The 13,242-nt window shown below is 42.0% G+C and overlaps 1 protein-coding gene across 2 annotated transcripts in view; it reads left to right on the top strand.

Annotated features, from left to right (window-relative positions):
- Positions 1–13,242, top strand: part of acss2l (acyl-CoA synthetase short chain family member 2 like) — a 146,160-nt gene that overhangs the window by 108,779 nt on the left and 24,139 nt on the right. For both annotated transcript variants that reach the window (XM_060906200.1, XM_060906199.1), the window contains 3 exons: positions 1,979–2,116; positions 6,522–6,692; positions 6,830–6,963. In XM_060906200.1, the coding sequence (XP_060762183.1) occupies positions 1,979–2,116; positions 6,522–6,692; positions 6,830–6,963 (443 nt within the window). The remainder of the gene's footprint in view (positions 1–1,978; positions 2,117–6,521; positions 6,693–6,829; positions 6,964–13,242) is intronic.

Raw genomic sequence — 13,242 nt, 5'->3', positions numbered from 1 at the left:
TCTTTTTTAATCTGAAAAGTGCTTTCTTGTGTAATACAGTGGTATGCAAAAGTTTGGGCACCCCTGGTCAAAATTGCTGTTACTGTGAACAGTTAAGCAAGTTGAAGATGAAATGATCTCCAAAAGGCATAAAGTTAAAGATGACTCATTCCCTTTATATTTTAAGTAAAAACAATTTTTTATTTTCATCTTTTACATTTTCAAAATGACAAAAAAGGAAAAGGGCCCGAAGCAAAAGTTTGGGCACCATGTATGGTTAGTACCTAGCAACACCCCCTTTGGCAAGTATCACAGCTTGGAAACACTTTTTGTAGCCGGCTAATAATCTTTCAGTTCTTACCTGGGGGATTTTCACACACTCGTCCTTGCAAAGGCTGGGTTGTCTTGCATGCACTGCTCTTTTGAGATCTATCCACAGATTTTCAATGATGTTTAGGTCAGGGGACTGTGAGGGCCAGGGCAAAACCTTCAGCTTGTGTCTCTTGAGGGATTCCATTGTAGATTTTGAGGTGTGTTTTGGATCATCGTCTTATTGTAGGACCCATCCTCTTTTTAACTTCAACTTTTTTACAGATGGTGTGATGTTTGCTTCCAGAATTTGCTGGCATTTATTCGAATCCGTGCTTCCCTCGACCAATGAAATGTGCCCTGTGCCGCTGGCTGCAACACAACCCCAAAGCATGATCGATCCACACCCATGCTTCAGAGTTGGAGAGGTGTTCTTTTCCTGGAATCTGGCACCCTTTTTTCTCCAAACATACCTTTGCACATTGTGGCCAAAAAGTTCTATTTTGATTTCATCAGTCCACAGGACTTGTTTCCAAAATGCATCAGGCTTATTTAGATGTTCATTTGCAAACTTCAGACGCTGAATTTTGTGTTTAGGACGCAGGAAAGGTTTTCTTCTGATGACTCTTCCATGAAGGTCATATTTGTTCAGGTGTCGCTGCATAGTAGAACAGTGCACCACCACTCCAGGGTCTGCTAAATCTTTCTGAAGGTCTTTTGCAGTCATACAGGGGTTTTTATTTGCCTTTCTAGCAATCCAACGAGCAGTTCTTTCAGAAAGTTTTCTTCATCTTCCAGACCTCACCTTGATCTCCACTGTTTCTGTTAACTGCCATTTCTTAATAACATTACGATCTGAGGAAACAGCTACCTGAAAACACTTTGCTACGTTCTTGTAGCCTTCTCCTGCTTTGTGAGCATCAATTATTTTGTTATTCAGAATGCGAGGGAGTTGCTTAGAGGAGCCCACGGCTGTTGATTTTAGGGACAAGTCTGAGGAGTCAGAGAATTTATACAGCTTTGAAATCTACATCATCTGACCTTTCCTAATGAAGAATTTGAACAAGCCACAGCTCAATAAACTAATTAAGGTCTGGAACCTTGGTAAAAGTTACCTGAGAACTCAAATGTATTGGGGTGCCCAAACTTTTGCATGGTGTTCCTTTTCTTTTTTCACTCTCCAATTGTACAAAACAAAAATAATACGCAAATCTTGCAGAAAACGCTGAAAAGAAATGTCGTCTTTACCTTTATGCCTTTTGGTGATCAGTTCATCTTCTGCTCACTTAACTATTCACAGTAACAGACATTTTCAGTAAGGGTGCCCAAACTTTGCATGCCACTGTATGCTGCTCGGATACAAACTTGTTTTTTTTTCTGTAACATTTAATTTTGTGCTGGAAAATGAACGTTTGGACTCTAAAATGTTTTTGTACTGACCCGATAATGTAGAAGTCATAAAATAGAAATCGATAAAGTTTGGATGAAAAAAAAAAATACGGTGCCTAAGACTTTTGCACAGTACAGTACCTCTAAAGCTTTCGAGAAGAAAAATCCTATTTTATTCTGTACTGTATTAATATCCATTTAAAGCACATAATACAAATAGCACGCTCATATTTGTTTACATCGTAGCTGTGTATGCGTATGTGTGAATTTATGCATGTTTGTCTGCATATGTATCTTCCAGACACCGTGGAATGCAGAGTGTGATGTGTGGTGGGATGATGTGGTGAACAGTGCATCAGAGGAGTGTGAGCCTGAGTGGCTGGATGCCGAAGACCCGCTCTTCATCCTCTACACCAGTGGGTCCACGGGCAAACCCAAGGCAGGGACTTTCATTTTTGTATTGATATACATGAATAGTAAACAGAGTAATAGTGTGATAAAATGACATTTCGATCATAATTATGTGTCAAATAATATAGTATGCTTAAAATGTCCAGGTTACACTGTGTGCACAATTATTAGGCAAGTGAGTACTCTGACCCTACCATTATTTCTATGCATGTTTTCCAACCGCAAGCTAGATACACTTGAATGCTAATTGGATTTAAGCATTCTCAGGTGGTATTTATTTGTGTAATGAGGGAGGGTGTGACCTAAAGTCATTAATACCCTATATTAAGGTGTGCATAATTATTAGGCAGCTTCTTTATCTCAGGCAAAATGGGCCAAAAAAGAGATTTAACAGACACTGAAAAGACAAAAATTGTAAAATGCCTATCAGAGGGATGCAGCACTCTTGAAATAGCTAAGCTATAGAAATGTGAGCACAGAACAATCAAACGTTTTGTTGCAAATAGTCAACAGGGTCGCAAAAAATGTGTGGAGAAGAAAAGACACAAATTAACCGCAAAAGACTTGAGAAGGATTAAACATGAAGCTACCAGGAACCCATTATCCTCCAGTGCCACAATATTCTAGAACTGCAACCGACCTGGAGTGTCCAGAAGGACAAGGTGTTCGGTGCTCAGAGACATGGCCAAGGTAAGGAAGGCTGAAACACGACCACCACTAAACAAGACTCACAAGTTGAAATGTCAAGATTGGGCCAAGAAATATCTGAAGACAGATTTTCCAAAGGTTTTATGGATGGATGAAATGAGAGTGACTCTGGATAGACCAGATGGATGGGCCCATAGCTGGATAACTAATGGACACAGGGCACTTTGACTCAGACACCAGCAAGGTGGTGGAGGGGTAATGGCATGGGCTGCTATTATTAAGGATGAGCTAGTTTGACCATTTCAGGTTGAAGATGGACTTAACATCAACTCCCAAACCTACTGCCAGTTTCTAAAAGATACATTCTTCAAGCAGTGGTATGGGAAGAAGTCTGCATCATTCAAGAAGGCCATGATTGTTATGCAGAACAATGCACCATCACATGCACCCAAGTACTCCACTGCTTGGCGAGCCCACAAAGGCCTTAAAGATGACAAAGTAATGACATGGCCCCCTTCCTCACCTGACTTAAACCCTATTGAGTACTTGTGGCCCCTTCTTAAGCATGAGATTTACAGCGAGGGAAGACAATACACCACTCTGAATAGCATTTGGGAGGCCGTGGTTGCTCCTGCACAAAAAGTTGATCGTCAACAAATCAAAAAACTAACAGACTGGATGGAAGGCTCATGGCAGTTATTGAAAAGAAGGGTGGCTATATTGGTCACTGAATATTTTTGAAATGCTAGAAGTGTTTATTTGTTAATTCTGAGTTGTTTATTTGTTACACTGAAAATTAAAATAAACAAGTGAGATGGGAAACTTTAAGCTTTTCATTTAGTTGCCTAATAATTCTGCACACTTGTATATTCCCCTGAGAAGGCCTAAACTCCCCTTTCCTTTGTTAATCATTCTGGTTTTAGGTTTATTAACAATTTGGATTGACTGAGAGCACTGTATTTGTTCAACGATAAAATTAATCATCAGGAATACAACTTGCCTAATAATTGTGCACACAGTGTATAGCTAACTGTGGGTGGTAAAAGAGAGCAACTGGACTTGCTTGAAGATTCTTGAAGACCTTTCACCTCTCCTCCGAAAGGCTTCTTCAGTTCTGTCTGACTAATAGAGAGTATCAGGTATTTATCCTCTCATGGATGAAAAGCAATCCTAAGGTGTCGTTGAGTCATCCTGTTGGTGTGGGTCACTGGGGGCTGGGTGTGAACGGCCTAGAGAGTCGTTGGGGTGATCAGTGGTTGTTGATTCTCTCTGTCCTCCTGTGAGTCACTGAAAACAGCTGGGTTTTGGTGTTCATTCAGTTGTCTGGGAAGTGTGCCAAGGACTGCATTGTAGGTGGCTGATAAATGGCGTCTTATACCCCTTTTCCACCAAATCAGTTCCAGGGCTGGTTCGGGGCCGGTGCTGGTGCTGGTTCACAACTCGTTCAACTTGCGAGCCAGCTGAGAACCAGTTTGCTTTTCCACAGCTTGGGGTGCTAAGGGAAGCCACGTCATTATGTCGCTGTATACGTCAGTTATGTCGTTGTATACGTCAGTTACGTTGCTACGTTTGCATAAACCTTGGCGCGAATATCGAAGCAAAAACAACACGGAAGAAGCAGCAGCAACAACAACAATAATAATAATAATGGATGACTTCGCGTTTGTACAGCTGCTGCTTCTCGTCGCTTAAAAATGGCGATCTTTCGCGGTCTTGTTATTGTTGTTGGTCTTAACAACTCCGCCCCCCCGCTGACGTAAGCGGTTCTTTCCTTCGGCCCAGCAGAGAGTTGGTGCTAGCCTGGAACCGTTTTTTCTGGCCCCAGAGCCAGTTCTTTGTCAGTGGAAACAGAAAACCCGGTTCCAAACTAAGCACTGGCCCCGAACCAGCCCTGGAACTGCTTTTGTGGAAAAGGGGCATCGGAAATGTGCCAAGGGCTGCATTGTAGGTGGCTGATAAATGGTGTCTTAGACCACCACCTCTGTTCAGTGATGGCCGTTCCAGGTTGACAAAAATGGCTTCTTTAAAGGACATATTCTGGACCGATTTTGTTTTTTTTTTATATGAAACTATGTCCCTTTACACACTCATCCAGAAGGGTAATTTTTCACAAGGCCATCTATCTACAGCAGGAAAAAAAAAAAACGCATCTGGAAAAATCCCAAGGGAGTCTGGAGCCAGAATCGTGACGGTACCTGCGGAAGCGCCAGCAGGCTGCGTGAGCTTGCGCAGTTTCAGTGCACAGCCTGTGTAGACCAAGCGCTCCCATTTCTCTCTCATTGTCCGGTCTATTGGAAAACAATGAGTACTAATCCCATCATGATTGGTGTTGCTACACCCTCCTACGATACATCTGTTAACCATTTTAATAATTACGTGAAATGTTGAAGAAATTTGCAGAAAACCACCAGGTCATTTTCTCATAAACAAACCAGCGCTGACGTAGGATTCAGAAGGAGGCGTCCCGCACGTGACGTCACGAAAATCAATGTTTGCCGGGAAATCCAAATGCCAAGTTTTTTCAGAGGCGGACCAATTCGCCTCAAATGGCTTGATTTCAACTGAATTTTTCTGGTATTGCGCAAGGTAAAAAAATTGCAGAGAATGCAGAATGTTACCGATATTTGACCAAAGTTTAATATAAAATAGGAGAATTACATTGATCTTGCTCCTGAATTTACCTGTGATATGCACTTTAAAGGAGTACGCCACCCCCAAGTGAAATTGAGTCAGTCCCTGCTGTCCCTAGAGTTGGATGAGTGAGCCAAAGCGTTTTGTAGCCGACCCAGCCATTGTCCTGATCTGGAAACGTCCCGGTTAGCTTTAGCTTAGCGTAGTCGCTGTAATCCGGCGTGTCCAGCTAGCATTGTCGTTGCAAAAGTGAATCAAATAACTCAAGATTTTTTATAATTATTTCTCATGACCTGTACATTCACATCGAGTACACATATCAATGCAAATTAACACGAAGGGATTTACTAGACCAATTTATATCTGGAACTATTTTCGGCCACAGCACAGGCAAAGCACCGCTGCAGGCGCAAAGACACCACGCAGCACCACAACTTCCATCAATACACCAGTGTTACCAGGGAAACCAGGGTTTTCAGGTGCTGCGTGGTGTCTTTGCGCCTGCAGCGGTGCTTTGCCTGTGCTGTGGCCGAAAATAGTTCCAGATATAAATTGGTCTAGTAAATCCCTTCGTGTTAATTTGCATTGATATGTGTACTCGATGTGAATGTACAGGTCATGAGAAATAATTATAAAAAATCTTGAGTTATTTGATTCACTTTTGCAACGACAATGCTAGCTGGACACGCCGGATTACAGCGACTACGCTAAGCTAAAGCTAACCGGGACGTTTCCAGATCAGGACAATGGCTGGGTCGGCTACAAAACGCTTTGGCTCACTCATCCAACTCTAGGGACTGCAGGGACTGACTCAATTTCACTTGGGGGTGGCGTACTCCTTTAAGATGAAGATAGACAGCAGAGTCCTGGCCTGAGGAACTGGCTGTCCTGTGTTGAGCCATGCGCCAGTGACCCACACCAACAGGATGACTCAACGCCACCTTAGGATTGCTTTTCATCCATGAGAGGATAAATACCTGATACTCTCTATTAGTCAGACAGAACTGAAGAAGCCTTTCGGATGAGAGGTGAAACGTCTTCAGGAATCTTCAAGCAAGTCCAGTTGCTCTCTTTTACCACCCACAGTTTACTATGACCTGGATGACTGAGAATCTTCAGACATTATAGCTAACTGTTTTGCTGGTGTCTCACAGGGAATACTGCACACTATTGCCGGCTACCTGCTGTACACCTCTCTTACATTCAAATACGTCTTTGATCATCACCATGACGATGTGTATTGGTGCACAGCAGACATTGGTTGGATCACAGGCCACTCCTATATCACGTACGGTCCATTAGCCAATGGGGCAACCAGTGTGCTGGTAAGTCTTTAAGCTGTGCTTCGTTCGGTCTGTATTCTTTACTCCAAGTAGGTTTGGTTGATTTCATTACGATGTGGTTAGTGTATATAATCAGACACACACGTGTGTGTGTGTGTGTGTGTGTGGACTTGTGACAGTTTGAAGGCATTCCAGTCTACCCTCACGTGGGTAGGATTTGGGAGATCGTAGAGAAGCATAGAGTGTCTAAGTTTTACACGGCGCCCACTGCCATCAGGCTGCTTATGAAGTTCGGGAACGAGCCACTGCAAAAGTAAGTAGAAGATCTCTGCACACTTGTTTACACACAACTATCATTCAACCACATCACTTGCTAGCCACTTCTCAAAGCATCACTTTAATATGCAAATCAGCTTACGCTACATTTGACCAGCAATTTCCTGTCTTGTTCCTCATTTCCAGTTGTTTTGTAAACCACAACCCGGACTGTGATGTGAAAATATTTATATATTTTAATATTTTCGATTTATAGCGACATTTAATATTGTGGCATTTCTGTTATCACTTACATTATAGCAGCTACAAACAAACAGTCAGTTCATAACACACTCATCTCTCTTTTTGGCTCAGGTTTTGGCTGAAGCCTATAGAGGCACCTGTCTGTACGTATGTGTATGTTTAACCGAGTTCGAGCGTGTTTAAGAATGTAATCGGCGTACCAGCCTCAGGGAGCGATTCCACAGTCGTGGTGTGGCGCCACTGCATACTGACTATGAAAGTGCCGTGTTGCATAACCTCAGTTCATGATGTAATCCTCTGTGGCTGAGTGGTCTAGAACGCTGTCCAAGAAAGGAATAGGTTTTGCAACACTAGTTTGAATCCTGGCGTCGACATAAAAGGCTGAGTTCAGACCTGCACAGGTCTCTACAGTAGTTTATCCTTGTCGTGTTACCAAAAAGCCCTCCATCCTGAAAATTGTCGCATATCAAAAAACTGCCCCTAACCCTGGAGACTCCTTCCAGAAATGCAAAATAAACATTTCAGAGAAAATATCAACAACTACGCACATTTTTAATCTGCTTATGTAGAGTATCCACCTTATTAATGTAAGCATTGCAGCTGGAAATATGGCCAGAGATGCTGTTCGAGAGAATGAAGAAGAAGAAGCCTTTATTTGTCACATGCACACTCAAGCACAGTGAAATTCATCCTCTGCATTTAACCCATCTGAAGCAGTGAACACATGAACACACACCCAGAACAGTGGGCAGCCATACTAGAGCGCCTGGGGAGCAGTCAGGGGTTCGGTACCTTGCTCAAGGGCACTTCAGCCCAAGGCCGCCCCATGTTAACCTAACTGGATGTCTTTGGACTGTGGGGGAAACCAACCGGAGCACCCGGAGGAAACCCACGCTGACACGGGGAGAACATGCAAACTCCACACAGAAAAGCCCCCGTTGGCCACTGGGCTCGAACCCAGAACCTTCTTGCTGTGAGGGGACAGCGCTAACCACCACACCACCGTGCTGCCCGGTGTACACATGAATCAGCACCATGTGACCAATAAGAATTGAGACTTCATCAGCACGTAATGATTATCTATCTATCTATCTATCTATCTATCTATCTATCTATCTATCTATCTATCTATCTATCTATCTATCTATCTATCTATCTATCTATCTATCTATCTATCTATCTATCTATCTATCTATCTATCTATCTATCTATCTATCTATCTATCTATCTATCTATCTATCTATCTATCTATCTATCTATCTATCTATCTATCTATCTATCTATCTATCTATCTATCTATCTATCTATCTATCTATCTATCTATCTATCTATCTATCTATCTATCTATCTATCTATCTATCTATCTATCTATCTATCTATCTATCTATCTATCTATCTATCTATCTATCTATCTATCTATCTATCTATCTATCTATCTATCTATCTATCTATCTATCTATCTATCTATCTATCTATCTATCTATCTATCTATCTATCTATCTATCTATCTATCTATCTATCTATCTATCTATCTATCTATCTATCTATCTATCTATCTATCTATCTATCTATCTATCTATCTATCTATCTATCTATCTATCTATCTATCTATCTATCTATCTATCTATCTATCTATCTATCTATCTATCTATCTATCTATCTATCTATCTATCTATCTATCTATCTATCTATCTATCTATCTATCTATCTATCTATCTATCTATCTATCTATCTATCTATCTATCTATCTATCTATCTATCTATCTATCTATCTATCTATCTATCTATCTATCTATCTATCTATCTATCTATCTATCTATCTATCTATCTATCTATCTATCTATCTATCTATCTATCTATCTATCTATCTATCTATCTATCTATCTATCTATCTATCTATCTATCTATCTATCTATCTATCTATCTATCTATCTATCTATCTATCTATCTATCTATCTATCTATCTATCTATCTATCTGGTTGTTCTCAAAACCCTGCTCTACGGTTCAGAATCCTGAACTCCGTATAGATCACACATAAGCCAACTCGACGTTTTTCATAAACGCTGTCTCCACTGGATACGTGGTTACACTTGGCAAGATAAGCTCTCTAACCCTGTCCTCTTCAGCAAACGTGACGTTGGCGGCCTTGAACGTCTTCTAATGCAGTCACAACTCAGATGGGCTGGTCATGTCATGAGAATGAACGATGGCAGGATCCCTAAAATTCTCATGTTCAGTCAGCTTTCTTATGGCAAACGAAATGTAGGCAGACCTTGACTGCACTACAAAGACAAGCTTAAATACAGACTTAAAGCTACTGAAATCACTTCTGAAGCGTTGGAAGTCTCTGCTGAAAATCATCCGTACTGGAGAAGCCTTTACCACAAAGGTATCGAAAACTTGGAAAACAACCATCTCAGAGAATTACGAACCAACACAAAATCTCGGGCCAGTGTATCAGCACTGTTACTTGATTATCCTTTCACATGCCCCACTTGTGGAATCGTTTGCAAATCTCAAGCAGGACTGGCTTCTCACACGAGGCACAAACACAAGATTTGAATATTAAACCGTCAGACCCTCATACGTCGAAAAAACATAATCTTCGTCAATCTATATATAGACACACCGATCAGCCTTTACATTAAAATCACTGACAGGTGAAGTGAATAACATTGATTATCTAATTACACTGTCACCTGTCAAGGGGTGGGATATATTAGGCAGCAAGAGAACAGTCAGTTCTCGAAGTCGATGTGTTGGAAGCAGGAAAAATGGGCAAGCGTAAGGATCTCAGTGACTTTAACAAGGGCCAAATCGTGATGGCGAGATGACTGGGCCTCTCTGAGCATCTCCAAAATGGCACATCTTGTGGGGTGTTCCCGGTATTCAGTGGTTAATACCTACCAAAAGTTGTCCAAGGAGGGTCAACCAGTGAACCGACGACAGGGTCATGGGTGTCGAAGGCTCACTGATTCACAGGGGGCACAAAGGCTAGCCCACATGATCCAATCCCACAGAAGATCTACTGTAGCACAAACTGCTGAAAAAGTTAAAGTGCATATTCTGGACCAATTTTGTGGGTTTTTTTTTTTATATATGAAAGTCTGTCCCTTTACACACTCATCCAGAAGGGTAATTTTGCACAAGGCCATCTGTCTACAGCAGAAAAAAATAAAATAACAAAACGTGTCTGGAAAAATCCCAAGGGAGTCTGGAGCCAGAATCGTGACGGTACCTGCGGAAGCGCCAGCAGGCTGCGCGAGCTTTGCACGGTTTCAGTGCACAGCCTGTGTACACCAAGCGCTCCCATTTCTCTCTCATTGTCCGGTCTTTTGGGAAACGATGAGTACTAATCCCATCATGATTGGTGTTGCTACACCCTCCTACGATACATCTGTTAACCATTTTAATAATTACGCGATAACGTTGAAGAAATTTGCAGAAAACCACCAGGTCGTTTTCTCATAAACAAACCACCGCTGACGTAGGATTCAGAAGGAGGCGTCCCGCACGTGACGTCACGAAAATCAATGTTTCCCGGTCAATCCAAATGCTAAGTTTTTTCAGAGGCGGACCAATTCACCTCAAATGGCTCAATTTCAACTGAATTTTTCTGGTATTGTGCAAGGTAAAAAAATTGCAGAGAATGCAGAATGCTCCCGATATTTGACCAAAGTTTAATATAAAATAGGAGAATTACATTGATCTTGCTCCTGAATTTACCCGTGATATGCACTTTAATGCTGGCTAAAACAAAAATGTGCCAGCATGAACTTTTTCAGCAGTTTGTGCTACAGTTGCGCTTCTGTGGGATTGGACCATACGGGTATATACCTGAATAATATGCACACATTTTGACATAGATTTAAATTGAATCATATGTATTATTTGGAGCAACAGGTTTCAATGTGGCTAATTTGACAAGTATAAGACCATGTGGTTATACAAAACACATACCAGGTGTACCAGGCGTAAACAGAGTCATAACTGGGTTTCAGTTTGTTTTCGTTGTGTCTTGGGTGTATTACCTATGTACTTTATGTAAGTGCAAATCCATTTGTACCGCAAGCTGGCCTACTGGTTAGCCTGTCCGCCTCTCAACCAGGAGATTGCGAGTTCTACTCGCGGTCGGGTCATACCAAAGACCATCATAAAAATGGTACCTACTGCCAATACAGATGCGAGTGGGGGAGTCAAGCTCTTGAGGTTACCAGCAGACTAGCCCCCCCACCGTAACCCTAGCTGTATACGTGAGAGGCCGAGGGCTAAGAAACAAAAGATCGGTGCCGCACCCATGCACCTCAAAGAGCTGGTTAGTACTGGGACAGGAGACTGCCTGGGAAGACCAGGTTTCTGGCATGGAAGGGACTTTGACTTGATTTGTTCTTCAGAGCCAACCAAAAGTTCCTTCTGTACAGTACGTCATTTTGAGGTTTTAAAACAACATGCAAAATCGTGACCAAAATCAGGAAGTTGGTGGTCAAGTGATGTGCATAGCATAGCATAACTACAGTACATGTGGTGAAAAAAATCTTCAAGATCATGAAACTAGGTGTAAACAGAGCATTAGATGCGATTTTGCTAGCTATGTTAACAAGGAGTTATTCAGAAAAACAATGTGAAAGGAGCATTTAACATGATAAAAGAGAACTTTCCAAATAATACGTTTCCCTTCAGCTCTTGAAATAGCCACAAAAAAAAAAATTAAAACACAAACTTGCAGAAATGTGTGACCTTTGGATGCACGCAGAGAACACGTGAAAACCCACACACAGATTAGCCCAAGTTCAGGACTGAATGAGAAATGACACTGGTAAAGCTTTAATACATGACCTTGAAACTGAAAGCGGTTGAAAATAAGGGAAAGTAACCAAACTATGTTTCGAGATTTTGTAATTAGGCTTTAGATTTATCCCAATTTTAATCAGGAATTTTATTCAGTCATTTTATATGATTCCCAGCCCAGAAGAACTGATGTGCAAACTGTACGTCATACTCAAACGGTGCATTTTTTTTTTTTTTTTCATGACCAAGTAATCTATCAAACACCACCATGTCTCTCAATGCTCTTTTAAGAGGTTCTCCAAACTCGGGGCTTGTAAGGCGGCTGTGGTTGAAGCACAGTACAGTAATCAGTACTGCAGTCTCTGATGTAGGCTTTAACTGGAACTCACTGGTTTTCGTGGCATGACCGGGTTCATTGGGTTCATTCACGAGTTCTCCGCTGCCAGAACAGTGGAACTGGTGCCATCTACTGGAGACGAAAAGGGAACACAAATGGAGCATGTTCTAGTGCAAATGGCTGTCGTTAGTGTCGTTAGTCCTGTTTTATTACTGGATTACCTTGTACTTAGAAAAGGTTGAATGGGGATATTTCTTAAAATAAAAGCACTGCTAGACCCCGATATCAAATATCATGGAAGCATTTTGCTTTCCAGTGAACAGGCCTTCATTAGAGCTTCATTAACAATTAGATCAACATTTTTGGTCCATTATCTGACATCGTGCAAGTTTGTGAATTCATCTCATCTCATCTCATTATCTCTAGCCGCTTTATCCTGTTCTACAGGGTCGCAGGCAAGCTGGAGCCTATCCCAGCTGACTACAGGCGAAAGGCGGGGTACACCCTGGACAAGTCGCCAGGTCATCACAGGGCTGACACATAGACACAGACAACCATTCACACTCACATTCACACCTACGGTCAATTTAGAGTCACCAGTTAACCTAACCTGCATGTCTTTGGACTGTGGGGGAAACCGGAGCACCCGGAGGAAACCCACGTGGACACGGGGAGAACATGCAAACTCCACACGGAAAGGTCCTCGCTGGCCACGGGGCTCGAACCCGGACCTTCTTGCTGTGAGGCGACAGTGCTAACCACTACACCACCGTGTCGCCCACAAATCTCAGGTTTCTATTTCTATTCATTCTATCCACATTCACTGGATATGAGCAATCACATGCTCTGATTGGCTACTCTACGACTAGACTATCAACTCATATACCGTGAGTAGAGAAAAACAAAATGGCGCAGCGTGTTGCTGAACCAACCGAGGACGAAATAA

This window comes from Neoarius graeffei, chromosome 23, assembly GCF_027579695.1.
Source record: "Neoarius graeffei isolate fNeoGra1 chromosome 23, fNeoGra1.pri, whole genome shotgun sequence".
In the NCBI taxonomy this organism is placed as follows: domain Eukaryota; kingdom Metazoa; phylum Chordata; class Actinopteri; order Siluriformes; family Ariidae; genus Neoarius; species Neoarius graeffei.
This window is presented reverse-complemented; position numbering and strand designations above follow the sequence as displayed.